This window comes from Phasianus colchicus, chromosome 35 (assembly GCF_987193195.1).
Source record: "Phasianus colchicus chromosome 35, bPhaCol1.hap1.1, whole genome shotgun sequence".
Lineage (NCBI taxonomy): Eukaryota > Metazoa > Chordata > Aves > Galliformes > Phasianidae > Phasianus > Phasianus colchicus.
This window is the reverse complement of record NC_143470.1, coordinates 2,317,343-2,344,147: the sequence shown is the minus strand read 5'-3', so window position 1 is coordinate 2,344,147 and position 26,805 is coordinate 2,317,343. Positions and strand designations below refer to the sequence as shown.

Sequence of the window (26,805 nt, the reverse complement as noted above, 5' to 3'; positions counted from 1 at the left end):
CAGCATGCTTTGCTTCAGGGCCCAATGCTGGACTACTACAGCTCCCAGCATGCTTTGCTTCAGGGCCCATTGCTGGACTACAGCTCCCAGCATGCTTTGCTTCAGGGCCCAATGCTGGACTACAGCTCCCAGCATGCTTTGCTTCAGGGCCCATTGCTGGACTACAGCTCCCAGCATGCTTTGCTTCAGGGCCCATTGCTGGACTACAGCTCCCAGCATGCTTTGCTTCAGGGCCCAATGCTGGTACTACAACTCCCAGCATGCCTTGCTGCATGGCCCAATGCTGAACAGCTCCCAGCATCTTTGCTTCAGGGCCCATTGCTGGACTACAGCTCCCAGCATCTTTGCTTCAGGGCCCATTGCTGGACTACAGCTCCCAGCATGCCTTGCTGCAGGTCCTGAACTACAACTCCCAGCATGCCTCAGTGCTGCCCCCTACCCGACCTCCACCTCATTGCCTCTCTGCCCCCCCCCCCGCCTCCACCCTGGGGCTGAATGCTGGGGATACTGACCCCCCCCTCCCATCTCCCCCCCCCCGAAAAAAAAAGCCCCTCTCCCATCCCCACCCCCCCAATTTCCCCCCCCCTAAAGCCCCATAGGGGGTCGACGCCAGTCTGGCCCCCTCCCCCAAGGCCCCGGGGGGGGCTCGAGGGGTTGCAACGGATGAGGGGGGGGGGGTTCCCCACCTGGGCCGTGTCCCCCCCCGCCCCCCCTCCAACGCGGTAAGAAAGGGGGGGGCGGAGGCGGTGGGGAAGGGGCTCCAACCGGCCCCTCCCAACCTGGACCCGGTCCCCCCCCCCACATCCAACCCCCCCCCCCTCCACCACCGCCTCCTCCTCCTCCCCCTCCCCCTCCGCCGCCGCCCCCCCCTCCGCATTTACCTCCGCCGTGACCCCCCCCGTGACCCCTCGGGGGGGGGGGATGGTCACCGGGATGCCCCCCCCTCGGCGGAGGCGGTGGTGGGGGGGGTGGTGGAGGGGGGGGGTGATCTCTATGTTCTCCCCCGTGCCCGGATGGGGGTCCGCGACCGCCCCCCCCCGGATTTCTCCCCCCCCCGCCTCCACGGTTTCGATACGGGTGGGGTTCGGCCCCAGCTCGACCCCCCCTCGCACGATGGAAGGGACCCCCCCGCATCGGACCCCCCCCGCCGCCTCCTCCACCGCTGTGAGGACCCCCCCTCATCCCCCCCCCGCCGCCGCCCCCGCCTCCGCCTCCTCCATCGGGGGGGTCCCAAAAATCTGGTCCCCCCCCGCCGCCGCGTTGTTGTGGAGGGGGGGGGCCCATCAGTCGGGGACCGCCTGGCATTGGAGGTAAGGAAGGGCCGGGGGGGCCTCCGTGCGGTCCTGGGGGGGGGAAAAGAGAGAAGAAAGAGGGTTAGGAGGGGTGGGGGAGGGTATGGGGGGGGCTGGGGGGGGTATTTGGAGGGGTTATGGGGTCCTGGGGGGGGGATAAAGAAGAAAGAGGGTTAGGAGGGGTGGGGGAGGGTATGGGGGGGGGGTATGTGGGGGGGCTATGGTGTCCTGGGGAGGAAGAAAGAGGGTTGGGGCGGGGGGGGAGGGGTATTTGGGGAGGCTGGGGGGGGGGTTATGGGGTCCTGGGGGGGAAAGAAGAGGATTAGGAGGGGGGGGGGGGGGGGAGTATGGGGGGAGGGATATGGGGGGGCCATACTATGGGGTGAGGTTATGGGGTCACCCTATGAGGCCATGCTATGGGATGAGGTTATGGGGTCACCCTATGGGGTGAGGTTATGGGGTCACCCTATGGGGCCATGCTATGGGGTGAGGTTATGGGGTCACCCTATAGGGCACTCACCAGGCATAGGGCCGGGCCCTCCAGGCGCAAAGTGCCCCATAGGTTTGGGGCCAGGAGGGAAACCATTGGCCATGGGGCCGGGACCCAGCAAGCCGTGCGGCACTGTGGGGTGCAGATTGTTAGGGGTGGGAAGTGTCCCCTCCATTGTCATCCCCCCCCCAATCAACACCCCCCCCATTGTCATCCCCTCCACTAAGACCCCCCCCCATTGTCACCCCCCCCCCACTAAGATCCCCCTATTGTCACCCCCCCCATTGTGACCCCCCCCCACTGTCAGCACCCACTGAAACCCCCCCACTCAGACTCCCCCATTGTCATCCCCCCCATTGTGACCCCCCCCACTGAGACCCCTCCATTGCCACCCCCCCATTGTGACCCCCCCATTGTCACTCCCCCCTCAGACCCCCCCATTGTCACCCCCACTGAGAGCCCCGCATTGTGACCCCCACATTGTGATCCCCTCAGAGACCCCCCCCCTCAATGATGCCCCCCCCCCCCAATTACACCCCCATAGGATAACACTGATGTCCTCCCCCCCCCCAATTACACCCTCATAGGATAACACTGATGCCCCCCCCCCCAATTACACCCCCATAGGATAACACTGATGCCCCCCCTGACACCCCCATAGGATAACAGTGCTGCCCCCCCCACAAATGATGCCCCCCACCCCCAATTACACCCCATAGGATAACACTGATGTGCTCCCATAGGATAACACTGCTGCCCCCCACCCCCAATTACACCCCCATAGGATAGCAGTGCCGCCCCCCCCCCCCAATTACAGCCCCATAGGATAGCACTGATGCCCCCCCCCAGCCATAACCCCCCCCCCCGCTGACCTCCCGGCTGGCCCTGCAGGTTGCCCAGCAGCGCTTTGATCTTCTCGGAGTAGTCGGGCTGCTTCAGCAGCTCCTCGGCCTTGTGGCTGTTCGGGCCGCCCTGGGGGGGGGGGCGAAAGTCACGTGGTCAGGGGAGGGGGGGGCAGGAATCACGTGGCCAGGAAGGGGGGGGCAGGAATCACGTGGTCGTGGGGGGCCGAAAATTACGTGGTGGGGGGGGGCGAAAATTACGTGGTCAGTGGAGGGGACAAAAATCACGTGGTCGGGGGAAGGTGAAAATCACGTGGTGGGGGGGAAAAATCACGTGGTGGGGGGGAAAAATCAAGTGGTCGGGGGGGGGGGGGCAGGAATCACGTGGTCAGTGGAGGGGGCAAAAATCACGTGGTCGGGGGGGCAAAAATCACGTGGTCGGGGGGGCAAAAATCACGTGGTCAGTGGAGGGGGCAAAAGTCACGTGGTCGGGGGAAGGCGAAAACCACGTGGTCGGGGGGGGGGGATCGCGCGGTCGAAGGGGGGCAAAAATCACATAGTCGGGGGGGCAAAAATTACCCGTGGTCGGGAAGGGGGCAAAAAATCACGTGGTCGGAGGGGGCAAAAATGACGTGGTCAGTGGAGGGGGCAAAAGTCACATGGTCGGAAGGGGCAAAAAATCACGTGGTCAGTGGAGGGGGCAAAAGTCACATGGTCGGAAGGGGCAAAAAATCACGTGGTCAGTGGAGGGGGCAAAAGTCACATGGTCGGAAGGGGCAAAAAATCACGTGGTCATTGGAGGGGGCAAAAGTCACATGGTCGGAAGGGGCAAAAAATCACGTGGTCAGTGGAGGGGGCCAAAGTCACGTGATCGGGGGGTGAAAGTCACGTGGTCGAAAGGGGGCGGCAAAAATCACCCGTGGTCGGGAAGGGGGCAAAAATCACGTGGTCGGGGGGGGGCAAAAATTAACACCTCCCCTGCCAATTAACCCACCCCCCAATTAACGCCTCCCCGTCAATTAACTCTCCCCAAATAACGCCCCCCTACCCATTAACCCCCCACCAATTAACCTCCCCCCAATTAGCGCCCCCCTGCCAATTAACCCCTCCAATTAAACCCCCCCCCCCATTTAAGGACTCCCCAATTAATGATCCCCCCAACAATTAACGCCCGTCCCCCTCCAATTAACCACCCCCCCAATTAACGCCTGTCCCCCCCCCCCCAATTAACGCCCCCCACCCAATTAACCCCTCCCCCCCCTGCTTACCATAATGGAGCTGAGGATCTCCTGCATGTTGATGGGTGGGGGGGGGCCGCCCGGATTCCCTGCCCCCCCCCCGGCCTGGGGGTTTTTTGTCGCGCCCCCCCCCACGCTGCCCATCAGGTTGGCCAGCACCGGGGGCAGCTTGGTGGCGTCGGGGGACGGGGGGGGGGCGGCGTCCGACACTTCCGGGTAGGGGGGGTCATCTGGGGAGCAGTCCTGGGGGGGGGGGAAATTATTAATGGGGGGGGGGGTCATTTTATTTGGGGGGGAAGTGGAGGGGAAGGGGGGGAAGCTTAGGTGGGGGGATCATTTTTTTGGGGGGGGGGTCATCTGGGGAGCAGTCCTGGGGGGGCGGGGGGGTCATTTTATTTGGGGGGGGGGGGGAGGGGAGGGTCATCTGGGGGGGAGCAGTCCTGGGGGGGGGGTCATTTTATTTGGGGGGGAGGGAAGGGGCAAGCTTAGATGGGGGGGGGCATCTGAGGAGCAGTCCTGGGGGGGGGGAAATTATTAATGGGGGGGGGGGTCATCTGGGGAGCAGTCCTGGGGGGGGAGATTATTATTGGGGGGGGGGTCATTTTATTTGGGGGGGGGGGGGGGGGTTGTTAATTGGGGCGGGTTAATTGGGGCAGTCCTGGGGGGGTTATTATTGGGGGGGAGGTTCATTTTATTTGGGGGGAGGAGGAAGGGGAGAAGCTTAGATGGGGGGGGTCATCTGGGGAGCAGTCCTAATGGGGGGGGGACATTATTAATGGGGGGGTCATCTGGGGAGCAGTCCTTGGGGGGGGGCAAATTATTAATGGGGGGGGGAAGGGGCGTTAATTGGGGCAGTCCTGGGGGGGGGAAATTTTTTGCGGGGGGGGGGAGGGGGGGGGAAGGGGGGAAGCTTAGATGGGGGGGACATCTGGGGAGCAGTCCTGGGGGGGGCAACTTTTTTTGAGGGGGGAAAGGGGGGGGAAATTTGTTTGGGGGGCTCATCTGGGGAGCAGTCCTGGGGGGGGGGGGGGGAGGAAGATTATTATTGGGGGGGGGCAATTTTTTTTGGGGGGGGGTCATTTTATTTCATGGGGGGGAGGCAGGGTGGAAGCTTAGGTAGGGGGGAGATTGTTATTGGGGGGGGGATTTTATTTGGGAGGAGTCATTTGGGGGGGGGGGGTCATTTGGCAAGCAGTCTTGGGGGGGGGGAGTGGTGGTCATCTGGGGAGCAGTGCTGGGGGAGTAATGTTATTGGGGGGGGGAATCAAATTGGGGGGGGTTAATGGATGCTAAAGGAGGGGGGGGTTCATGGATATTAATTTTAGGGGGGGTCTATGCATATTTATGTGGGGGGGCTCTATGGATTCTTATTTGGGGGGGTCCTGTGGATTTCAATACGGGGGGGCTCTATGGGTTTTAATATGGGGGGGCCTTTGGTGTTTTTTTTTTTTGGGGGGGGGGTCCTTTTAGGATTTTTGGGGGGGGGGCTCCTTACCTCATCCAGTGGGATCAGCTTTGGTGGCAGAGGTTCATAGGATTCGGGATCGGGTTCGTGGGGGCTGTCAGGGACTCTGAAATGGGGGGGGGGGGGAAGGTGAACTCAATGGATTCCCCCCCCCCACCTCAAAATACCCAACTGGACCCCCGCCCCCCCATTAGCATCCATTAACCCCCCCAATTTGATCCCAATTCCCCCCCAAGATAAGCATCCATCAGGTTTGGACCCATTATGGGGGGAGGGGGGGGGAAGAGAAGCAGTGAGCTCGATAGATTCCCCCCCCCTCAAACAGATCCTAACTGAACCCCCCCCCTCCTCCCCAAATTACCCTCCCCCCCCTAAATGGATCCCAACTGGACCCCCCACCCCATATTCCCCCCCCCCATTTGATCCTAATTGCCCCCCCCCACTCCATATTCCCCCCAAATTGATCCCACTACGATCCCCCCCCACATCCCCCCCCAAATTTGATCCCAATTGCCCCCCCCCCCCCCACCCTCATAAGCATCCACAGATTTGGAATCCCCCCCTTTCCCCCCCCCACCCTCATAAGCATCCACAGATTTGGAATCCCCCCCTTTCCCCCCCCCACCCTCATAAGCATCCACAGATTTGGAATCCCCCCCTTTCCCCCCCCCACCCTCATAAGCATCCACAGATTTGGAATCCCCCCCTTTCCCCCCCCCCTCCCACCAACAAAATGGATCCCAACTGGCCCCCCCATCCCATATCCCCCCCCCCAATTTGATCCCAATTGCCCCCCCCTGCCCCCCCCCCCCCCCAGATAAGCATCCATCAGGTTTGGACCCATTATGGGGGGGGGGGGGGGGGGAGGGGGAAGAGAAGCAGTGAGCTCTCAAATCCCCTCTTCCTCCCTTTATGGGGTCCCAGATCCCCTCTTCTTCCCTTTTGGGGTCCCAGATCCTCTTTTCTTCCCTTCTGGGGTCCCAGATCCTCTCTTCTTCCCTTTTGGGGTCCCAAATCCTCTCTTCTTCCCTTTTTTGGGTCCCAAATCTTCTTCTCTTTTTGGATCCTATATCCCTTCTTCTTTCCCCTCTGGCTCTCAGATCCCACCAGGATCCATCCCACACCCCATCACAGATCTATTGGAAGGGGGAAACTGAGACCCCAAATCCATCCCTGCTAACCCCAAAAAGTAGGACCCTAAAAGGATCCCCTCACCGATCCTTGGAGAGGAAGAGCTCTCAAATCCCAAAATCCCCTCTTCTTCCCTTCTGGGGTCCCAAATCCCCTCTTCTTCCCTTCTGGGGTCCCAAATCCCCTCTTCTTCCCTTTTTAGGGTCCCAAATCCCCTCTTCTTCCCTTCTGGGGTCCCAAATCCCCTCTTCTTCCCTTCTGGGGTCCCAAATCCCCTCTTCTTCCCTTTTTAGGGTCCCAAATCCCCTCTTCTTCCCTTTTTAGGGTCCCAAATCCCCTCTTCTTCCCTTCTGGGTTCCCAAATCCCCTCTTCTTCCCTTCTGGGTTCCTACATCTCTTCTTCTTCCCTTTTTAGGGTCCCAAATCCCCTCTTCTTCCCTTCTGGGGTCCCAAATCCCCTCTTCTTCCCTTCTGGGGTCCCAAATCCCCTCTTCTTCCCTTCTGGGGTCCCAAATCCCCTCTTCTTCCCTTCTGGGGTCCCAAATCCCCTCTTCTTCCCTTTTTAGGGTCCCAAATCCCCTCTTCTTCCCTTTTTAGGGTCCCAAATCCCCTCTTCTTCCCTTCTGGGTTCCCAAATCCCCTCTTCTTCCCTTTTTAGGGTCCCAAATCCCCTCTTCTCCCCCCCTTGGCTCTCAGATCCCACCAGGATCCATCCCACACCCCATCATCGATCTACTGGGGAGAGGGGGGTCTGAAGGGGAAACCAGGACCCCAAATCCATCCCCGCTGACCCCAAAGAACAAAGCAGGACCCTAAAAGGATCCCCTCACCGATCCTTGGAGAGGAAGAGCTCCTGCAGGATGCCCTTCTCCCTCTCCGCCTGGGTGAAACGTTCCCTGCTGCCGCTGCCCGGCACCACGAGGGGCGCGGGGAGCTCCAGGATTTTGGGATAAACCCAGGGCACTTTTTCTTCCATGGCGTCGTGGCTGAGGCGCCGAGCCGTCTCGAAAGCTTCCCTGTCCTTCAGCATCTCCCTCTTGGCTGCTTCGCCGAAATCCTTGATCTTGTTGACGTTGACTGAGAGGGGAGGGGGAGAGAGATGGTGGGTGGGAGTTAGATGGGGTTTTTTTTTTGGGGGGAGGGGGTTCGTTCGTTAGGGGAGTTGTTTTGGGGGGGCTCATTTTTGGGGGCTCATTCTTTGGGGGATCCATTTTTCGGGGGCTCATCCTTTGGGGGACCCATTTTTCAGGGGCTCATCCTTTGGGGATCCATTTTTGGGGGACCCAACTTTAGGAACTCATCCTTTGGGGGATCCATTTTTGGGGGGCTCATCCTTTGGGGATCCATTTTTGGGGGACCCAACTTTGGGGGACCCATTTTTGGGGGCTCATTCTTTGGGGGATCCATTTTTCGGGGGCTCATTCTTTGGGGGATCCATTTTTCGGGGGCTCATTCTTTGGGGGATCCATTTTTGGGGGATCATCCTTTGGGGTGCCCATCCTTTGGGGGACCCATTTTTGAGAGGCTCATCTTTTGGGGGATCCATTTTTCGGGGGCTCATCCTTTAGGGGATCCATTTTTGGGGGACCCATTTTTGAGGGGGTCATCCTATGGGGGATCCGTTTTTGGGGGACCCATTTTTGGGGGATCATCCTTTGGGGGACCCATTTTTGAGGGGCTCATCCTTTAGAGTACCCATTTTTGGGGGACCCATTTTTGGGGGATCATCCTTTGGGGTGCCCATCCTTTGGGGGACCCATTTTTGGGGGCTCATCCTTTGGGGGGTCCCATTATCTTTTTGGGTCACCCATCTTTTTGGGCTCCCCATCATTTCAGATGACCCATTTCATGGAGAACCCCATTTCTTGGAGGACCCCATTATCTTTTTGGGTTATCCATCTTTTTGGGTTATCCATCTTTTTGGGTTATCCATCTTTTTGGGGGTCCCCATCCCTTTTATAGGACCTCATCTTTTTGGGGTCCCCATCCTTTTGGAGGACGCCATCCTTTTGGGTTACTCATCTTTTTGGAGTCCCCATCCCTTTTATAGGACCCCATCTTTTGAGTTACCCATCTTTTTAGGGTCCCCATCTTTTTAGGGTCCCCATCTTTTTAGGGTCCCCATCTTTTTAGGGTCCCCATCTTTTTGGAGGACCCCATCTTTTTGGAGGACCCCATCTTTTTGGAGGACCCCATCCTTCTGGATTACTCATCTTTTTGGGGTCCCCATCCCTTTTATAGGACCCCATCCCTTTTATAGGACCCCATCTTTTGAGTTACCCACCTTCTTGGGCTCCCCATCCTTTTGGGTTACCCATCTTTTTAGGGTCCCCATTTTTTGGAGGACCCCATCCTTCTGGGTTACTCATCTTTTTGGGGTCCCCATCCTTTTGGGGGACCCCATCCCTTTTATAGGACCCCATCTTTTGAGTTATCCATCCTTTTGGGATCCCCATCCTTCTAGGTTACTCATCTTTTTGGGGTCCCCATCACTTTTATAGGACCCCATCTTTTTAGGGTCCCCATCTTTTTAGGGTCCCCATCCTTTTGGAGGACCCATCCTTCTGGGTTACTCATCTTTTTGAGGTCCCCATCCCTTTTATAGGACCCCATCTTTTGAGTTACCCATCTTTTTAGGGTCCCCATCTTTTTAGGGTCCCCATCTTTTTGGAGGACGCCATCTTTTTGGATCCCCATCCTTTTGGGTTACTCATCTTTTTGAGGTCCCCATCCCTTTTATAGGACCCCATCTTTCAGGTCTCCCATCCTTTTGGGCTCCCCATCCTTTCAGGTCACCCATCTTACTGGACTCCCCATCTTTTTCGATGACCCATTTCACAGAGAACCCCATTTCCCAGATTTCCTTTATGGGGGGGAACCCCCCCACCCCATATCTCACCCCTCTCCGTCTCATCCAGCTCGAAGTAGAAGTACTCCCTCAGTTTGCTCTCCTCAGGCCAGCTCACGCTTTTCCTTTTCCTGCCCTTCTTACTGAGCGGAGCCCCGTCGCCCCCACCGTCGTTTTGTTTCCCGTCGCTTTGCTCCGACGACCCTATAAACAAAACTCAACAATAGGATTTTTGGTTTTTGGGGTTTTTTTTTTTCTTTTTACACCATCCATCCCCCCCCCCCCCCCCCCCCCCCCGTGACGTTAATTAGGATTTATCAAATCACTCACCTATTTCCATCGGTTCTGGTACTTCCACGGCCGGAACCGGAGTGCCGGGTCGATCCGATTCCATGCCATCAGAACCAGAATTGGGTTCAGGAGATGAAGGTTTGGTGGCGTTGCTTTCGGATATGGATTTGCCCTCGAATGGACTGGGCTGGGAAAAGGGATGGGAGTAAAATGAGGACTTGTGACCCTATAAAAAAAATCAATGGGGTGACGTTTGGGGTTTGGGGGCATCTCACCTTGGTGGCCGTCGGGGACAGAACTCTTTTCTTTTTCTTGATCTTAATGCCAGGGATGGGAGCGGAGTTGAGGGCGTCGAGGAAACCGAGACCTTCCATGGCTGGGGGGGAAAAGGGATTTTGGGGGGGGTCAGCGTCAGTAGGGTCAGAACAATGGGGTCACTCAAATCAGGGGAAGGTTATGGGGTCAGCTGGACCGTGGTGGCATCCCAATGGGGTCAGTGCAAATGGGGGAAGGCTATGGGGGAAGGCTATGGGGGAAGGCTATGGGGGAAGGCTATGGGGGAAGGCTATGGGGGAAGGCTATGGGGGAAGCCTATGGGGGAAGCCTATGGGGGAAGCCTATGGGGGAAGCCTATGGGGGAAGCCTATGGGGGAAGCCTATGGGGGAAGCCTATGGGGGAAGCCTATGGGGGAAGCCTATGGGGGAAGCCTATGGGGGAAGCCTATGGGGTCATCCGGACCGCAGTGTCATCCCAATGGGGTCAGTGCAAATGGAGGAAGGTTATGGGGTCACTCTGAATATGGCATCACCCCAATGGAGTCAATGCAGCCCAGGGAAGGTTATGGGGTCATCCGGACCGTGGTGGCATCCCAATGGGGTCAGTGCAACCCAGGGAAGGTTATGGGGTCATCCGGACCATGGGGTCACCCCAATGGGGTCAATGCAAATGGGGAAAGGTTATGGAGTCATCCAGACCGTGGTGTAACCCCCCAATGGGGTCAATGCAACCCAAGGAAGGTTATGGGGTCATGTGGACTATGGGGTCAACCCAATGGGGTCAGTGCAAATGGGGGAAGGTTATGGGGTCATCTGGACCATATAGTCATCTCCATCCACCCCACAACCCCATAACCCCATCCACCCCATCACCCCACAACCCCAATGGGGCTGCTTATGGGGTCGGGGGGGGAGGGGGGCTGACCCTATATCCCCCCACTCACGTTGGGGTGGGATGATCACCCCATAACCCCATCCACCCCAACAGGGTCATCACTCTGACCCCATAACCCCAATGGAATCATCACCCCCAATCCCATCAACCCCATAACCCCAATAGGGCCATCACCCCAACAGGATCATCACACCATTCACCCCATAACACCAACCAATAGGGCCATCACCCCATCCACCCCATCACCTCACAGCCCCAATGGGGCCGTTTATGGGGTCAGGGAGGGGCTGACCCTATATCCCCCCACTCACATTGGGGTGGGATGATCACCCCATAACCCCCATCCACCCCATCACCCCACAACCCCAATGGGGCCGCTTATGGGGTCAGGGAGGGGCTGACCCTATATCCCCCCACTCACGTTGTGGTGGGATGATCTTGACTTTGATCTCCTTGGTGGCATTTGGGGTGGTGTTGAGAGGTTTGTATTTTTTCTCTGCCGGAGGATTATCCCCACAAAGGGAAGAAGTGCTGCAAGAAAAGGAAAAAGAGCTCAAAATCCCATAAAAAAAAAAAAAAAAACCCTATTTTTCATTCCCCCCCCAGTTTTTGGGGTTTTTTTTTTTGGCTCACTTTTGCCTTTTGATGGGCATCGGTTTCAGGTTGTATTTGTCGGCTGTGGAGGAGGAGTTCGTTTTCTTGGATGGTGTTAATGAGGGAGTTTCCATCTCCAGCCCTGCGGGGTTAACGAGGAGGCGGTAATTAGCGGGGTGGGGGGTGGGAGACCCCCGATTTGGGGCATCCCAAATCCTCCCGTTGGATTCCCAGTCCTTAAAATGGAGACAGGGGACCCAAAACTTGAGCTGCAGAGACGCGATGCTGAGAAAATGGCAGCAAATCCCATTAAAATACCCCAAATCCCATTAAAATACCCCCAAATCCCACCCACAGACCCCAAACCCCACCCTAAATCCCATTCAAAGGCTCCAAATCCTATTAAAATACTCCCAAATCCTATTAAAATACCCCCAAATCCCAAGGACTCCAAATCCCACTCAAAGACCCTCCAACCTCCCCCCAAATCCCATTCAAAGACCCCAAATCCCGCCCAAAGACCCCCCAAACCCCACCCTAAATCCCACTCAAAGGCCCCAAACTCCACCCTAAATGCCCCCAAACCCATTCAAAGACCCCAAATCCTACACTAAAGAGACCCCAAATCCCACTCAAAGCCCTGAAATCCCACCCTAAATCCCATTCAAAGGCCCCAGATCTCAAAGGCCCCCAAACCCCACTCAAAGACCCCAAACCCCACTCAAAGACCCCAAACCCCACTCAAAGACCCCAAACCCCACTCAAAGACCCCAAACCCCACCCTAAATCCCATTCAAAAGCCCCAAATCTCACTCAAAGGCCCCCAAATTCCATCCAAAGACCCCAAATCTCACCCTAAAGACCCCAAATCCCACTCAGAGCCCCCAAACCCCACCCTAAAGACCATTCATTGCCCCCAAATCCCATTCAAAGACCTCAAATCCCACTCAGAGCCCCCAAATCCCACCCTAAATGACCCCAAATCCCAAAGACCCCAAACCCCACCCCAAAGACCCCAAATCCCATTCAAAGACCCCCAAACCCCACCCCAGAGACCCCAAACCCCATTCAAAGATCTCCAAACCCCCACCCCAAAGACCCCAAATCCCATTCAAAGACCCCAAACCCCCACCCCAAAGACCCCAAACCCCATTCAAAGACCCCAAACCCCACCCCAAAGACCCCAAATCCCATTCAAAGACCCCAAACCCCACCCCAAAGACCCCCCCATACCCGTAGACCGGAACTTGGCGTGACTGGGGGCTGTGGTCCGTAAAGATTTGGGTTTTTCCCTTTTTTTCTCCATCCCTTCTTCGTTTTTAGGGTCGGATTTGAATTCCTGGCTTTTTTCCGGGATGGGATTTTTGGGTTTGTTTTCTTCTTTTCGTTTCTTTTTGTCTTTTTCTGTAGGTTGAGAACCGCTCTGGGAACGGATGACGGCCATCCAGTCGCTGACCAGGATGGAGGCCAGGCGGCGCAGCTCTGGGGGGGGGGAGAGAAAAATGGGGGGGTTATTTGGCGTCTGGGGGGATAAAAGGGGTCTGGGGGGGATAAAGGGGGTGGGGAGGGTCTGGGGGTTATTGGGGGGGAATAAAGAGGGGGGGGTCAGGGGGGTTATTTGGGGTGGGGGGGGATAAAGGGGGTCTGTGGGGGATAAGGGAGGTGGGAACGGTCTGGGGGTTATTGGGGGGGAATAAAGGGGGGGGCAGGGGGGTTATTTGGGGTGGGGGGGGTAAAGGGGGTTGGGGAGGGTCTGGGGGGTTATGGGGGGGAATAAAAGGGGGGTCAGGGGGTTATTTGGGGTGGGGGGGGATAAAGGGGGTCTGGGGGGGATAAGGGAGGTGGGAACGGTCTGGGGGTTATTGGGGGGGAATAAAGGGGGGGGCAGGGGGGTTATTTGGGGTGGGGGGGATAAAGGGGGTTGGGGAGGGTCTGGGGGGTGATTGGGGGGAATAAAAGGGGGGTCAGGGGGTTATTTGGGGTGGGGGGGGATAAAGGGGGTCTGGGGGGGATAAGGGAGGTGGGAACGGTCTGGGGGTTATTGGGGGGGAATAAAGGGGGGGGCAGGGGGGTTATTTGGGGTGGGGGGGATAAAGGGGGTTGGGGAGGGTCTGGGGGGCTATGGGGGGGAATAAAAGGGGGGTCAGGGGGTTATTTGGGGTGGGGGGGGATAAAGGGGGTCTGGGGGGGATAAGGGAGGTGGGGAGGGTCTGGGGGTTATTGGGGGGGAATAAAGGGGGGGTCAGGGGGGTTATTTGGGGTGGGGGGGGATAAAGGGGGTCTGTGGGGGATAAGGGAGGTGGGAACGGTCTGGGGGTTATTGGGGGGGAATAAGGGGGGGATCAGGGGGGTTATTTGGGGTCTGGGGGGGATAAGGGAGGTGGGGAGGGTCTGGGGGGTGATTGGGGGGAATAAAGAGGGGGGGGTCAGGGGGGTTATTTGGGGTGGGGGGGGATAAAGGGGGTCTGGGGGGGATAAGGGAGGTGGGAACGGTCTGGGGGTTATTGGGGGGGAATAAAGGGGGGGGCAGGGGGGTTATTTGGGGTGGGGGGTGATAAAGGGGGTCCGGGGGGATAAGGGAGGTCGGGAGGGTCTGGGGGGTTATTGGGGAGGAATAAAGGGGGGGGGTCAGGGGGGTTATTTGGGGTCTGGGGGGGTCTGGTGGTTATTGGGGGGAGTAAGGGGGGAGTCGGGGGGATAAGAGAGGTCTGGGGGGGTTATTTGGGGGGGGGAATAAAGGGGAGTCAGGGGGGTTATTTGGGGTGGGGGGGATAAAGAGGATCTGGGGGAGGGTCTGGGGGGTTATTGAGAAGAGAATAAGGGGGGGTCGGGGGGATAAAGGGGGTCTGGGGGGGATAAGGGGGGTAGGAATAAAAGGGGTTATTGGGGGGGAATAAGAGGGGGAGGGGGGATAAAGGGGGTCTGGGGGGATAAAGGGGGGTCAGGGGGATGATTTGGGGAGGAATAAGGGGGGTCAGGGGGATAAAGGGGATATGGGGGGTTATTGAGGGAAGAATAAGGGGGGGTCAGGGGGCATAAGGGGGGTGAGGGGGTCTGGGGGGGAATAAGGGGGGTATTGGGGGGGATAAGGGGGATGTGAAGGGGGAATAAGGGGGGTTATTTGGGATGGGTGGGAATAAAAGGGGGTCTGGGGGTTATTGGGGAGGAATAAGGGGGGGGTCAGGGGGGTTATTAGGGATGGGGTATTGTGTGGATGGTATTATTTTATGGGGGGGTCCCAATATTTTGTTGGGGGGGGAGGGGGGGGCAAACTCACCTTCATCATCGCTGGATTTGCTGAGCTGCTTCACCAGTTTGGCTGTGTTGTTCTGCAAGAGATTTTGAGGGGGGGGGAAGGAAAAATATGAGGGGGGGGCACAAAATGGATGTTTTGAGGGGAGTGAGGGGGGGATTTTGGAAGGGGAGGATTTTTGAGGGGGGGTCCCCATGTGTTTCAGGTGGTTCACAGGGAGGGGGAGGTGCTGCAGGGGAAGGCGGCAGGTAAAGGATGGGGGGGGGGGCATAAAATGGGGATTGGGGGGGGGGGGGGGGCACAAGATGCACAGCTGGGGGGTGGGAGGAATTGGGGGGGGCATTTTGGGGGGGGCTGGGGGCAATTTTGGAGTGGGGTGGGGGATTTTGGGGGGGGGGGGTCCCCAGCTGTTTGAGGCAGTTCACAGTGAAGTAGAGGGAGCAGGAAAAGCTGGGGGAGGGGGGAGCATAAAAATGGGGATTTTGGGAGGGGGGGGGCACAAAATGCACAGCTGGCGGATGGGAGGAATTGAGGGGAGCATTTTGGGGGGGTTGGGGGCAATTTTGGAGTGGGGTGGGGGATTTTGAGGGGGGGTCCCCAGCTGTTTGAGGCAGTTCACAGTGAAGTAAAGGGAGCAGGAAAAGCTGCAGGAGGGGGGGGGGGTATAAAAATGGGGATTTTGGGGGGGTGGGATTTTGGAATGGGGGGGGTGGTTTTTTTTTTGAGGGGGGGGTCCCAACCTGTTTGAGGTGGTCCACGGTGAGGGGGAGGTGCTGCAGAGTGAGGAGGATCTGCTGCAGGAAGGGGACGTTGTTGGTGGCTTTGGAGGCGGTGAGCCAAGTGTTGAGGAGTTTGTACCCCCCCACGCGGATGAACCTGATGGAAAAGGGGGGGGTTAATTAAGTAATTATTAGTAATTAATGGTTAATAATTGGGTATATAAGAAGATTAAACAAAAAAAAGGAGGGGGGGGGGGTGGTTTACTTGATGAGGATGTCCTGAGCGCGGGTCTGCAGCAGGATGTTCAGGTAGATGCAGCGGCTCACCATCTTTTGGGAGTCCTTCATTAAGCTAATTAATAAAAAGGAGGGGGGGGGGTGAGAATAATTAAGGGGGGGGCAGCAATGGGAGAACCCTGGGGGGGGGATATGGGGGGGAAAGGGGGCACAGGGGGGTCCTGGGGGGGGGAGGGAAGCAATGTGAGGCACCTGGGGGGGGAGGAAGGGTATGGGGGGTCGTGGGGGGAAATACGGGGTTGGGGGCACAGGGAGACCCCTGGGGGGGGGCACAGGGGGGGCCTGGGGGGGTCGTGGACACCGTGAGACCCCTGTGGGGGGGCATAGGGGGATCCTTGGGGGGGGGAAGCAATGTGAGACCCCAGGAGGGGGGCGGGGGGGGGGGACGACAAAGATAGGGGGGTCGTGGGGTGAAATACTGGGGGGGGCACAGAGGGGTCCTGGGGGGGGGGACAGCAATGGGAGACCCCTGAGGGGGGGCATTGGGGGTCCTGGGGAGGGGTACTGTGAGATCTCTGGGGGGGCAAAGATAGGGAGGTTGTGGGGGGAAAAACGGGGGGGGGGCATAGGGAAACCCCTAGGGGGGGCACAGGGAAGTCCTGGGGGGGTCGTGGGGGAGAGGTGGACACTGTGAGACCCCTGGGGGGATGGCGGGGGGGGGGCACAAGTAAGTTCTGGGGGGGGCAGCAATGGGAGACCCCTGAGGGGGGGCACTGGGGGTCAAGTGAGATCTCGGGGGGGGGGGCAAAGATAGGGACGTTGTGGGGGGAAATATGGGGGGGGGGGGGGCAGAGGGAGACCCCTGGGGGGGTCATGGACACCATGAGACCCCTGTGGGGGGGCACAAGAAAGTCCTGGGGGGGGGCATAGGGGGATCCTTGGGGAGGGGGGAAGCAATGTGAGACCCCAGGAGGGGGGGGGGGGGGGGAACGGACGACAAAGATAGGGGGGTCGTGGGGTGAAATACTGGGGGGGGGACAGCAATGGGAGACCCCTGAGGGGGGCATTGGGGAGGGGTACTGTGATCTCTTGGGGGGGACAAAGATAGGGGGTCGTGGGGGGAAATATGGGGGTGGGGGGGGGCACAGGGAGACCCCCTGGGGGGGGGCACAAGGGCGTCCTGGGGGGGAGGTGGACACCATGAGACCCCCGGGGGGGGCGCAGGGGGGGGGATGACACTCACTTGAATATCTTGGTGATGCCTTCGGTGCTTTTGACCTCCCCATCACGGCCCAGGAAACAATCCAAGGCCTTGAGGAGCTCCTTGGGGTCAATGGGGCCGGAGCCCATGGCAGGAAAATCTGGAGAGAGGGGGGTGGGGAGGGGGGTGAGGGGGGGGGTGAAAGAAAATAGAAGTTGTTTTTAGGTTGAAAAAGCCTTAAAAGGGTTGAAAAAATGCAACGTAAGCAGTCAGAGTGGCTCTGAAAGGTGGCACAGCCACGGATCCACCAATGGAATCCGAGCCCAAATTCTATTCCTGGGGGGGGAGCATTGTTACACACAGCCCCCCCCACCCCCCCAACCCTCCCCCCAGCTCCATGTTTAATTTTTTCTATCCAAGAAAGACCCAAAGTTGTAGTTTTTAGACCCCCAAAAAGCCTCCCAACGGTGTCAGTATGAATACGGATTTGAGATCGAAATAAATCTCATTTCTGATGCTAAAAGAACCCAAATCTCAACTTTTTTGCCCTGAAATGGTGTCAATGTAAGCACGGATTCCACCCCCCCACACAAAAAATGTCCATTTGCTCCCAAAAGACCCCAAAATCCCATTTTTTCTCCCCCCAAAAATCCCTACTCCTCAATAACAGGCGGTTATAAGCAAAGATTCGAAGCTTTCAGAACTAAAATTCTCATTGTTGGCCCCAAAATCCCCCTTTCCTGCCCCAAAATCCCTATTCTGGGCCTAAAATTCCACTTTCCTGCCCTAAAATCTCCTTTTTCTGCCCCCAAAATCCCCATTCCTGGCCCCAAAATCCCCTTTTTTCACCCCAAAACAACGGGTCTGTTGACGGCGAGCGGCGGGTAATTAACGGCGGGTAATTAACGACGCAATTAACAGCACTCAGCCCCAATCTGGGGTCATTTTGCCTCAATTTGGGGTCATTTCAACCCCAATTTGGGGTCATTTCAGCCCAAAATCAGAGCTCAGCCCCAATTTGGGGTCATTTTGCCCCAAATTGGGGCCATTTAAGCCCAATTCGGGATCATTTCAGTCCCCTTCCAGCCCCAATTTAGGGCAATTTCACCCCAAAATCAGAGCTCAGCCCCAATTTGGGCTCATTCTGCTCCAATTTGGGGCCATTTCACCCCAAAATCTGAGCTTAGCATCAATTTGGGGTCAGTTTGCCCCAATTTGGGGTCATTTCAGCCCAATTTCACTCCAATATCAGAAATCAGGTCCAATTTGGGGTCATTGTGTCCCAATTTTGGGGCCATTTCAGCCCAAAATCAGAGCTCTGTCCCAATTTAGGGTCATTTTACCTTAATTTAGGGTCATTTTATTCCAATTTGGGCTCATTTTGCCCCAATTTGGGGCCATTTCAGCCCAAAATCAGAGCTCAGCTCCAATTTGGGATCAGTTTATCCCAATTTTTCATTATTTTACCCCAATTTGGGCTCATTTTGCCCCAAAATCAGAGCTCAGCTCCAATTTGGGATCATTTTATCCCAATTTTTCATTATTTTACCCCAATTTGGGGCCATTTCACCCCAAAATCAGAGCTCTGTCCCAATTTAGGATCATTTTACCCCAATTTTTGGTCATTTTACCCCAATTTTTGGCTCATTTTGCCCCAATTCGGGACCGTTTCACCCCCATTTCACCCTTTACAGCATCACAGAAAGCACCCAGGCTCTAATTAACCCACCCAATTAACGCTCATTAACAACAACCACCTCCCAACAGAGGCATTTCCTGGGGTGGGGGGGCCTTAATTAGCGTACCCTAATTAAAAGCAGAGCATTAACGACCCCACCCTGACCTCAATGCACACACACACAGCATCCAAGCCAGTCTTAATCAGCACTAATTACTCACTGCCGCCTCGTTAGCGCTAACGAAGTTGACAAATGATGGTTTGTAAGGGGGGGGAGGAGGAGGGAGAACCCCCCCCCCCTCCAAAAAATACCAAATTTTAGGAGATTTCCGACCTCCCAAAATACAACTTTTTCTCCTCAAAACCTTAACGAGCCGCTTAACGAGCTATTTAACCCTCGTGGTTAATTAAGAAAGGATACAGATTCCTCCGCCGGCCCTTCTGCAAAGACAACACAGCCAGTTAATAAGCACAAAGCCTTATAAATGGGGGGGGGGGGGCTGAAAAGCCCCCAAAATTGAGGTTTTTCACCCTAAAAAAAGGTGGTTTTTTTTGACCCTACGGGTTTAAAGGGGGGGAAGTTGGGCCCCCCCTCAATTTTTGGTTGCTCCCACCTGAAAAAATGGGGCAGAAAACTCAAAATTGAGGGTTATTTTTTGGGGGGGGGGGGGGGGGGGTTCTACATGGAAAATGCCCTAAAATGGGAAAATTTGGGTTTTTTTCTCCTGTTTTGATGAGCAGAGTCAACACTGACCCCTTTTATATGGGGGGGGGAATAGAGAACAAAGACCCCCCCCAAATAAAAGCCCTATTTAAGGGGGGGGGTCAGCTTGGACCCCCCCCCCCTTTAATTATTTTAAGGGTTTTTTTAATCCTTTTTTGACCCCAAATCATCAAAATTTTGCCTTTTTCTGCCCCGTTTTGCTCCCATCCCAAAAAACAAATGGGGGGGGGGGGGGGATCCTAAAAGTATGGGATTGAACTGGGGGGGGGGGAACCTAAAAGCAAAAGGATGAACTGGGGGGGGATGGCCCTAAAAGTATAGGGTTGAATGGGGGGACCCCAAAATTATGGGATTGAATTTGGGGGGGGGGAACCTAAAAGCATTGGGATGAACTGGGGGGGGGGGGATCCTAAAAGCATGGGATTGAATGGGGGGGGACACCCCAAAAGAATAAGGATGAATGGGAGGGGGACCCTGAAAGTATAGAAATGAAAAGGGGGAGGACCCCATAAATATAGGAATGAATGGGGGGGGGATCCTAAAAGCATTGGGATGAGTGGGGGGGGGATGAAGCATGGGATTGAATGGGGGGGGACACCCCAAAAAAATAGGGATGAATGGGGGGGGACCCCATAAGTATAGGAATGAATGGGGAGGGGGATCCTAAAAGCATAGGGATGAATGGGGGGGGGACGAAGCATAAAAGTGATGGGGTGGGGGGGCAAAAGCATGGGATTGAATGGGGGGGGACACCCCAAAAGAATAGGGATGAATGGGGGGGGACCCCATAAGTATAGGAATGAATGGGGAGGGGGATCCTAAAAGCACAGAAATGAAATGGGGGGGATCCTAAAAGCACAGAAATGAAATGGGGGGACCCCATAAATATAAGAATGAATGGGGGGGGGGGGATCCTAAAAGCATAGGGATGAATGGGGGGGGGGGGGAAATCCTAAAAGCATAGGGAGGAGTGGGGGGGGACGGACAAAAGCATGGGATTGAATGGGGGGGGGGGGACGACGACCCTAAAAGCATGGGGTTGAATGGGGGGGGCAAAAGTATAGGGTTGAAGGGGGGGGGGGGGGGGTTTAGGAAATGCTCCCCCAGCTCTGAGCTCATTTTGGGTGAAAAAAGGGGGAAAATGGTCAAAATTTGGGGCGGGGGGGGGTGGAATTTGGGGTTGTTTTTTTTTTTTTGAAGCCAAATCTTTTGGGGTTTGGGGCCAAATGTGAGGAAAATGGGGGAAGGGGGAGGGGAGTGGAAATTAAAGAGGTTTGTGTTAATTAGAGAGGGAAGAGGTGTAATTAAGGCTGGGTGTTAATGAGGGGGGGGTGCTGCTTACCCCGATGGTGGTGTTAAAAGTTCCTACAGCTCCGCCACAGCGCTGAGAAATGGGGCAAAATTGGTCAATTTTGGGGTTTTGGGAGGAAATAAGAGCTTGGGGGGGGAGCGTTTCCTATTGGGGTTAAATTGGGGGAGGGGGGGGAATTGGGGGAGAAATGGGGAAGATTTGGGGAAAATGGGGAAGAAATGGGGAAGATTTGGGGGGAAATGGGGAAATATGGGGGAAATATGGGGGGAAATGGGGAATATGGGGGAAATATGGGGGGAAATATGGGAAGAAATGGGGAAATGTGGGGGGAATATGGGGAGAAATGAGGAAATGTGGGGGGAAATGTGGGGGGAAATGTGGGGGGAAATGTGGGGGGAAATGTGGGGGGAAATGTGGGGGGAAATGGGGAAGAAGTGGGGAAATGTGGGGGGAAATGGGGAAGAAGTGGGGAAATGTGGGGGGAAATGGGGAAATATGGGGGAAATATGGGGGGAAATGGGGAAGAAGTGCGGAAATGTGGGGAGAAATGTGGGGAAATAGGGGGAAGTTTGGAGGAAAATGGGGAAATGAAAGAAAATGGGAAAATAAGGAAAAGATAAAGGAGGAAATGGGAGGAAATAAAGTGGGGAAATGGATGGGAAATCAGTGGGGAAATGGGGAGGAAGTGGGGGAAGAAATAAATGGGGAAAGGAGGAAAAGGAAAGAAAAAAGGAAATAAAGGAGAAATGAGAAAAAGAAAAGAACAAAAGAAAAACAGTAGAAGAAAAAAATGAAAATAAAAGAAAATAAAAGAAAGAAGGAAAATAAATGGAAAAAAAAAAAAGAGAAAAATAAATAAATAAATAAAAAATAAATTTAAAAGTTAAAAAAAATTAAAATGAAAAAATAAAGGAAAAATGGAAAAAAATAAAAGGAAAAGAAAAAGAAAGAAAAGCAAAAAAAAAGAGGGGGAAAATCAGAAAAAAAGGGGAAAAGGAAAAAAGAAGGAAAGAAGTGAAATAAAATGAAAAAAAATAGGAAAAATGAAAAAATAAAAGCGGGAAAAGTGGGGAAAATAAAGAAAAAATCAGTGAAAAAAGGAATAAAAGGAAAAAATGAATGAAAAAGATAAGAAATAAAAAGGGGAAAAAAGAAGAAATGAAAGAAAAAAAGAAAAAAGGGGAAAATTAACAGGAAAGAGAAAAAAAGAATAAAAGGAATTAAAAGAAAAATGAAGGAACAAGAAACGAAGGGAAAAGGAAAAAAATGAAAAAAATAAAGGAAAAAATTAAAATAGAAGAAAGAAATGAAAAAAGAAAATGGAAAAAATGGGGAAAAATGGAAAAAATGGGGAAAAATGGAAAAAATGGGGAAAAATGGAAAAAATGGGGAAAAAGGGGGAAAAAAGGGAAATAAAAAGTGTCAAGAAGAAAATAAAAGAGAGGAAAAATAATAAATAAATGGGGTAAAATGGGAAAAAAGAAAAAATAAATAGAGGGAGATAAAAGACAAATAAAGGAGAAAAATAAAAAAAATGTGCAAAATGAAGGAATAAAATAAAAGGAACAAATGAAAGGAGAAAAATAAAAGAAAAAATGGAACGAAAAATAAAGGAAAAAAGTAGAAAAATTAAAGGAGAAAAGGAAAACGAATAAATAAAGGGAAAAAATGAAATAAAGGAAAAAAAGAAATAATAAAGAAAAATAAAAGAAAAAAAGGAAAAGAAAGAATAGAGTGAAATAAAGGAAAAAAAACAAAAGAAAAAAAGGGGAAAAAAGAAATAAAAGGAAATAAAAGGGAAAAAATAAAGAAAAAATGAAAGAAAAAATAAACGGAAAAAAAACGGAAAAAAAAGAGAGAAAAATATAAAAGAAAAAAAGAAGAAATCGAAGGGGAAAAGGAAAATAAAAAAAATAAAAGGAAAAAAATAAAAGGAAAAAAATAAAAGGAAATTAAAAAGAAACAAAAAGAGGAAAAAAGTAAAAAAAAAATTAAAGTAAAAAAATGAAAAGAAAAAATGGAAAAAAATAAAAAAGAAAAAAGGTGGAAAAGTAAAAAAAAAAAATAGAACTGAAAAAATAAATGAAAAGTAAAAAAGGAAAAAAAAAAAAAGAAATAAAATAAAATAAAAAAGAAATAAAAGGGGGGAAAAAAAAAAAAGGAAAAAAAATTCCCAAAAAAAGGCTAAGAAAGAATTTCGGGGGGGGGAGGGGGGGCCCATAGGGTCCTATGGGGGGGGGCATGAGGTCCTATAGGAGACAATTGGGGGGGGTCCTATGGGTCCATAGGGTCCTATGACCCCCCTGCCCCCCCCCCCCATAAAGTCCTATGGGGACAATTGAGGGGGGGGGGTCGTCCCCATAGGGTCCGATGGGTGGGGGGGTCCCATAGGGGCCTATGGGGGCAGTTTTGGGGGGGGACATCCATAGGGTCCCATGACCCCTGCCCCCCCCAATAAGGTTCTATGGAGGCAATTGGGGGGGGGGGGGGGGGGGCAGAGAGTCCTATGGGGGCAATTGGGGGTGGGGGGTGCCCATAAGGTCCTATGACCCCACCACTCCACCCCCCCCCCCCAATAGGGGCCTATGGGTGAGGGGAGTTCCCATAGAGGCCTATGGATGGGGGGGGTCTCCATAGGGTCCTATGGGGGCAATTGGGGGGGGGGGGTACCGCCATAGGGTCCTATGGGTGGGGGGGTCCCAATAAGGTCCTATGGAGGCAGTTTGGGGGTGGGGGGGGGCCATAGGGTCCTATGACCCCCCCCCCCATAGGATCCTATGGAAGCAATGGAGGGGGGGGGGGAGCGTTATAGGATCCTATAGGGGAAGGGGGGGGAATAGGATCCTATGGGGTCCTACGGAGGCAATGAGGGGAGCCTCATAGGATCCTATGGGAGATAAGGGGGGGGGGATATGGGGGGGAAGGGGACCATAAGATCCTATGGGGGGGGCATAGGGGGCTGCCCATAAAATCCTATGGGGGGGGCTCCATAGGATTCTATGGGGGGAGGGAGGACACAGGGGGGCCATATGGGAGGGGGGCTCCATAAGATCCTATGGGACAGGGGGGGCATGTGGGGAGGGAGGGCCCATAGAGTCTTGGTGGGGGGATAGGGGGGGCATGGGACCCTATAGGTGGGGGCCTCATAGAATCCTATGCCCCCCCCCCCCCCTCCAAATAAGATCCTATGGGGGCATGGGCCATGGGGGGGGGGGGGGGGGGGGGGAAGGGCCCATAGAGTCCTTTGGAGGGAGGGGGGGGGCATGGGATCCTAGAGGAGGGGCCCCACAGGATCCTATGGGGGAAGAGGGGCCCCACAGGATCCTATGGGGGCACAGGGAAAGGAGGGGGGGGCCACAGGATCCTATGGGGGGGGGGGCCCATAAGATCCTATGGGGGAAGGGGGGGCCCATAGGATCCTATTGGGGGGGGGTGTTCCCATAGGATCCTATGGAGGAAGGGAAGGAGCCATAGGATCCTATGGGGGCATGGGGGGAAGGGGGGGGGGCATAGGATCCTATGGGGGCATGGACGGGGGCTTTATGGGGGGGGGGGGATGGTTCCCATAGGATCCTATGGGGCAGGGGGGAGGAGGGGGGGCATAGGATCCTATGGGGGGGGGGAGGCCATAAGATCCTATGGGGGAAGTGGGGGGGGGCCCATAGGATCCTATGGAGGCACTTAAGAAGGGGTTGGGGGGGGGGGGGGTTGGGCTGCAAACCCCCCCCCCCCCCCCCCCCCAGGCGAGGTGGGAGGGGTTTGGCTGTGGGCAACGCTGCGTTATTGGGGGGGGGGGGGAAATGGGGGGGGGGGGCTGGAGGGGGGGGGTCCATTTCCCTCCATTCCCGACGCCATTTTAAGCGAGAAAACGGGGATTTGGAGCAACCTTAATTAAAAATGGAGAGAAAAAAAAAAGGGGAGGGGGCTCTGGGGGGGGGTGGGGGGGGAGGAGGGGGGGGGAAATTAGGAATTAATCGTTAAAAGATCAACGTTAATTAAATAGAAACGGATCACAACGCGCTGCCCCCACCCCCCCCTCTTCCCCCCCCCCCCCAATACGCGCATTTCTAATCTTATAATTCCCCCCCCCCACAAAAAAAAATCCCCCCCCCCCCCCATCAGCAGCATTTTAACCAAGCAAGATAATTAATAAAACCTTAAAATCGTTAATATCGATAAGGAGGGCGGATCATATTTCAAACAGTTGGCGGGGGGGGGGGGGGCAAAAAAAAAAAAAAAAAAGGGGTAAAACCTGCAAGAAAAAGGCAAAACAACGGCGGGGGGGGGGGATAAAAAAAGGGGGGGGGGGCAGCAAAGCGAGCGGCCCGGCGCCATTTTGGGCGCGGTTGAAAACTTGGGATTTTTTTCTTTTTTTTAGCGTTTTTTTTTTTGGGGGGGGGGGGGGTTTGTCCCTAAAAAAAAAAAAAGTAAATAAATAATGAAATAATTAATTTAAAAAAAAATAAAAATGGGGGGGGGCGGCATCAACCCGGCGGTTTTATGCAGGAATACGACCCCCCCCCCCCCCCACCCCCCCTTTAATTCTGACCCCAGCGCCGTTCATCGCCTCACCCAACCCCCCCCCCCCGTTAAAATAAAAATAAAATAAAAATAAAATAAAAATAAAATAAAAATCACCCGTTTCTGACCCCCCCCCCGTTAAAAAAAAGACCCCCCCGTTAAAAAAAATGAACCCAAAAATCACCCGTTTCCGACCCCCCCCCCGCATTAAAATATATATAAAAAAAAATCACTATTTTCTGACCCCCCCCCATCAAAAGAAGTAAAAACACCCAAAACCCCCCGTAAAAAAAAAAAAAAAGACCCCCCCCGTTAAAAAAAAAAGAAAAAAAAGCCCAAAATCACCGGTTTTCGACCCCCCCCCCATTAAGAAAATGAACCTAAAATCACCGGTTTTCGACCCCCCCCCCCCCATTAAAATAATAATTAAAAAAATCACCCCTTTTCGACCCCCCCCCCTTAAAAAAAAAACAACTAAAAATCACCATTTTCTGACCCCCCCCATTAAAAAAAAAAATGAAATAAAAATCACCGTTTTTCGCTCCCCCCCACTAAAAAAAACCCCAAATCACCAAATTTTCGCCCCCCCCCCCATTCAAATAAAACCCCAAACCCCCCCGTTTTCGACCCCCCCGTTATAAAAAAAAAAACCCTAAAAATCACCATTTTTCGCCCCCCCCCTTAAAACAAAAACACCCAAAAATCACCGTTTTCTGCCCCCCCCCCATAAAAATAAAAAATTCCACCGTAAATCCAAACCCTCCCCGATGTAAAAAATCCCCCCCCGCCGACCCCCCCCGGGAAAAAATAAAAATAAAATAAAAATATATAGAAAAAAAAAAAAAATCCGCCATTTTGGGGCCTTTCAGAACCGCCCGCTTTTTTTTTTTTTTTTTTCTCTCGTCTTTTTTTTTATGTACAGATCCGCCGAATTCGGGTCTTTTCACCCCAAAAAATCGCCATTTTTTAAAGGGGGGGGGTTTCCTCTATCTGCACACCTCTCATTTCCGCTTGGGAGCTGATGAATTTTTGCTAATTACCGCTGTTAATGAGGGGGGGGGGGGGTTCCTAAGGATCGCGGCCTACTCCTGCCTGCCTCCCACCCAGCCCTGTTGTTCACATCTTTTTTTTTGTTGTTTTTAACCTTTTTTCCACCAAATCTCCCCAAATTTCAGCTTCCACCACCTCCGTCCGACCCCCAACTCCTCCAACCGCGACATTTTTGGGGCGATTTTCCCTATTTTTTGGGGGGTTTTTATAAGGGGGGGGGGGGGGGGGGGTTGTGGTGCCATTTGGGCTCAGGCAAACACTTACAATGCAATTAATTTTCTCGTCCACAGCGCTTCGAAAAAATTAAAAATAAAAATCACAAAAAAATGCAGCCCCCCCCCCACCTCCCCCCCCCCCACACGCACAGGAAAAAAAAAAAAAAAAATTGGGTTTTTTTTGGGGGGGGGGCATTTAAGGTCGTTTCTGAGGAAAAAAAGGTTTTTCGAGCGAAGCCATCGCTTAAAAACGCTTTTTTTTGTATTTTTTTTTTTGGGGGGGGGGGGGTAATTTGGGTTGTTTTCGATGTTTTTGGGGCTTCCCCCCCCCGCTTTGTGAGAGGAAAAAATTAAAAAAGGGAAAAAAATTGGAAAAAAAAAAATAATAAAAAAAACCGGTGGTTTTTAAGCTGGAAAAACACCCAAAAAAAAAAAAAACAGAAGGGGGGGGGGAATAATTTAAAAAAATGGGGGAAAAAAATATATAATTTTTTTATGGGGATAACAGAGCAGAAATGTCCTTTTTTTGGTTG

General features: G+C 53.9%; 1 protein-coding gene across 2 annotated transcripts; it reads right to left on the bottom strand.

The window, feature by feature from the left end:
* Positions 1-564: 564 nt before the first annotated feature.
* On the bottom strand, positions 565-26,409 carry PPP1R10 (protein phosphatase 1 regulatory subunit 10). 2 transcript variants are annotated; one of them, XM_090129083.1, is made up of 18 exons: positions 26,322-26,337; positions 20,517-20,558; positions 16,815-16,932; positions 15,600-15,686; positions 15,356-15,491; positions 14,640-14,691; positions 12,596-12,844; positions 11,402-11,504; positions 11,190-11,299; positions 9,873-9,973; positions 9,637-9,784; positions 9,358-9,510; positions 7,289-7,535; positions 5,358-5,433; positions 3,893-4,105; positions 2,655-2,754; positions 1,813-1,914; positions 565-1,343 (listed from the first exon to the last, which is right to left on the bottom strand). In XM_090129083.1, exons 3-18 carry the CDS (start codon positions 16,919-16,921, stop codon positions 586-588), a joined length of 2,742 nt encoding a protein of 913 aa, XP_089985209.1. In that variant the 5' UTR covers positions 16,922-16,932; positions 20,517-20,558; positions 26,322-26,337; the 3' UTR covers positions 565-585. The 2 variants fall into 2 exon arrangements, with proteins under 2 accessions (XP_089985209.1, XP_089985208.1); XM_090129082.1 differs by lacking the exon at positions 20,517-20,558 and having other exon boundaries at positions 26,322-26,409.
* Positions 26,410-26,805: the final 396 nt, after the last annotated feature.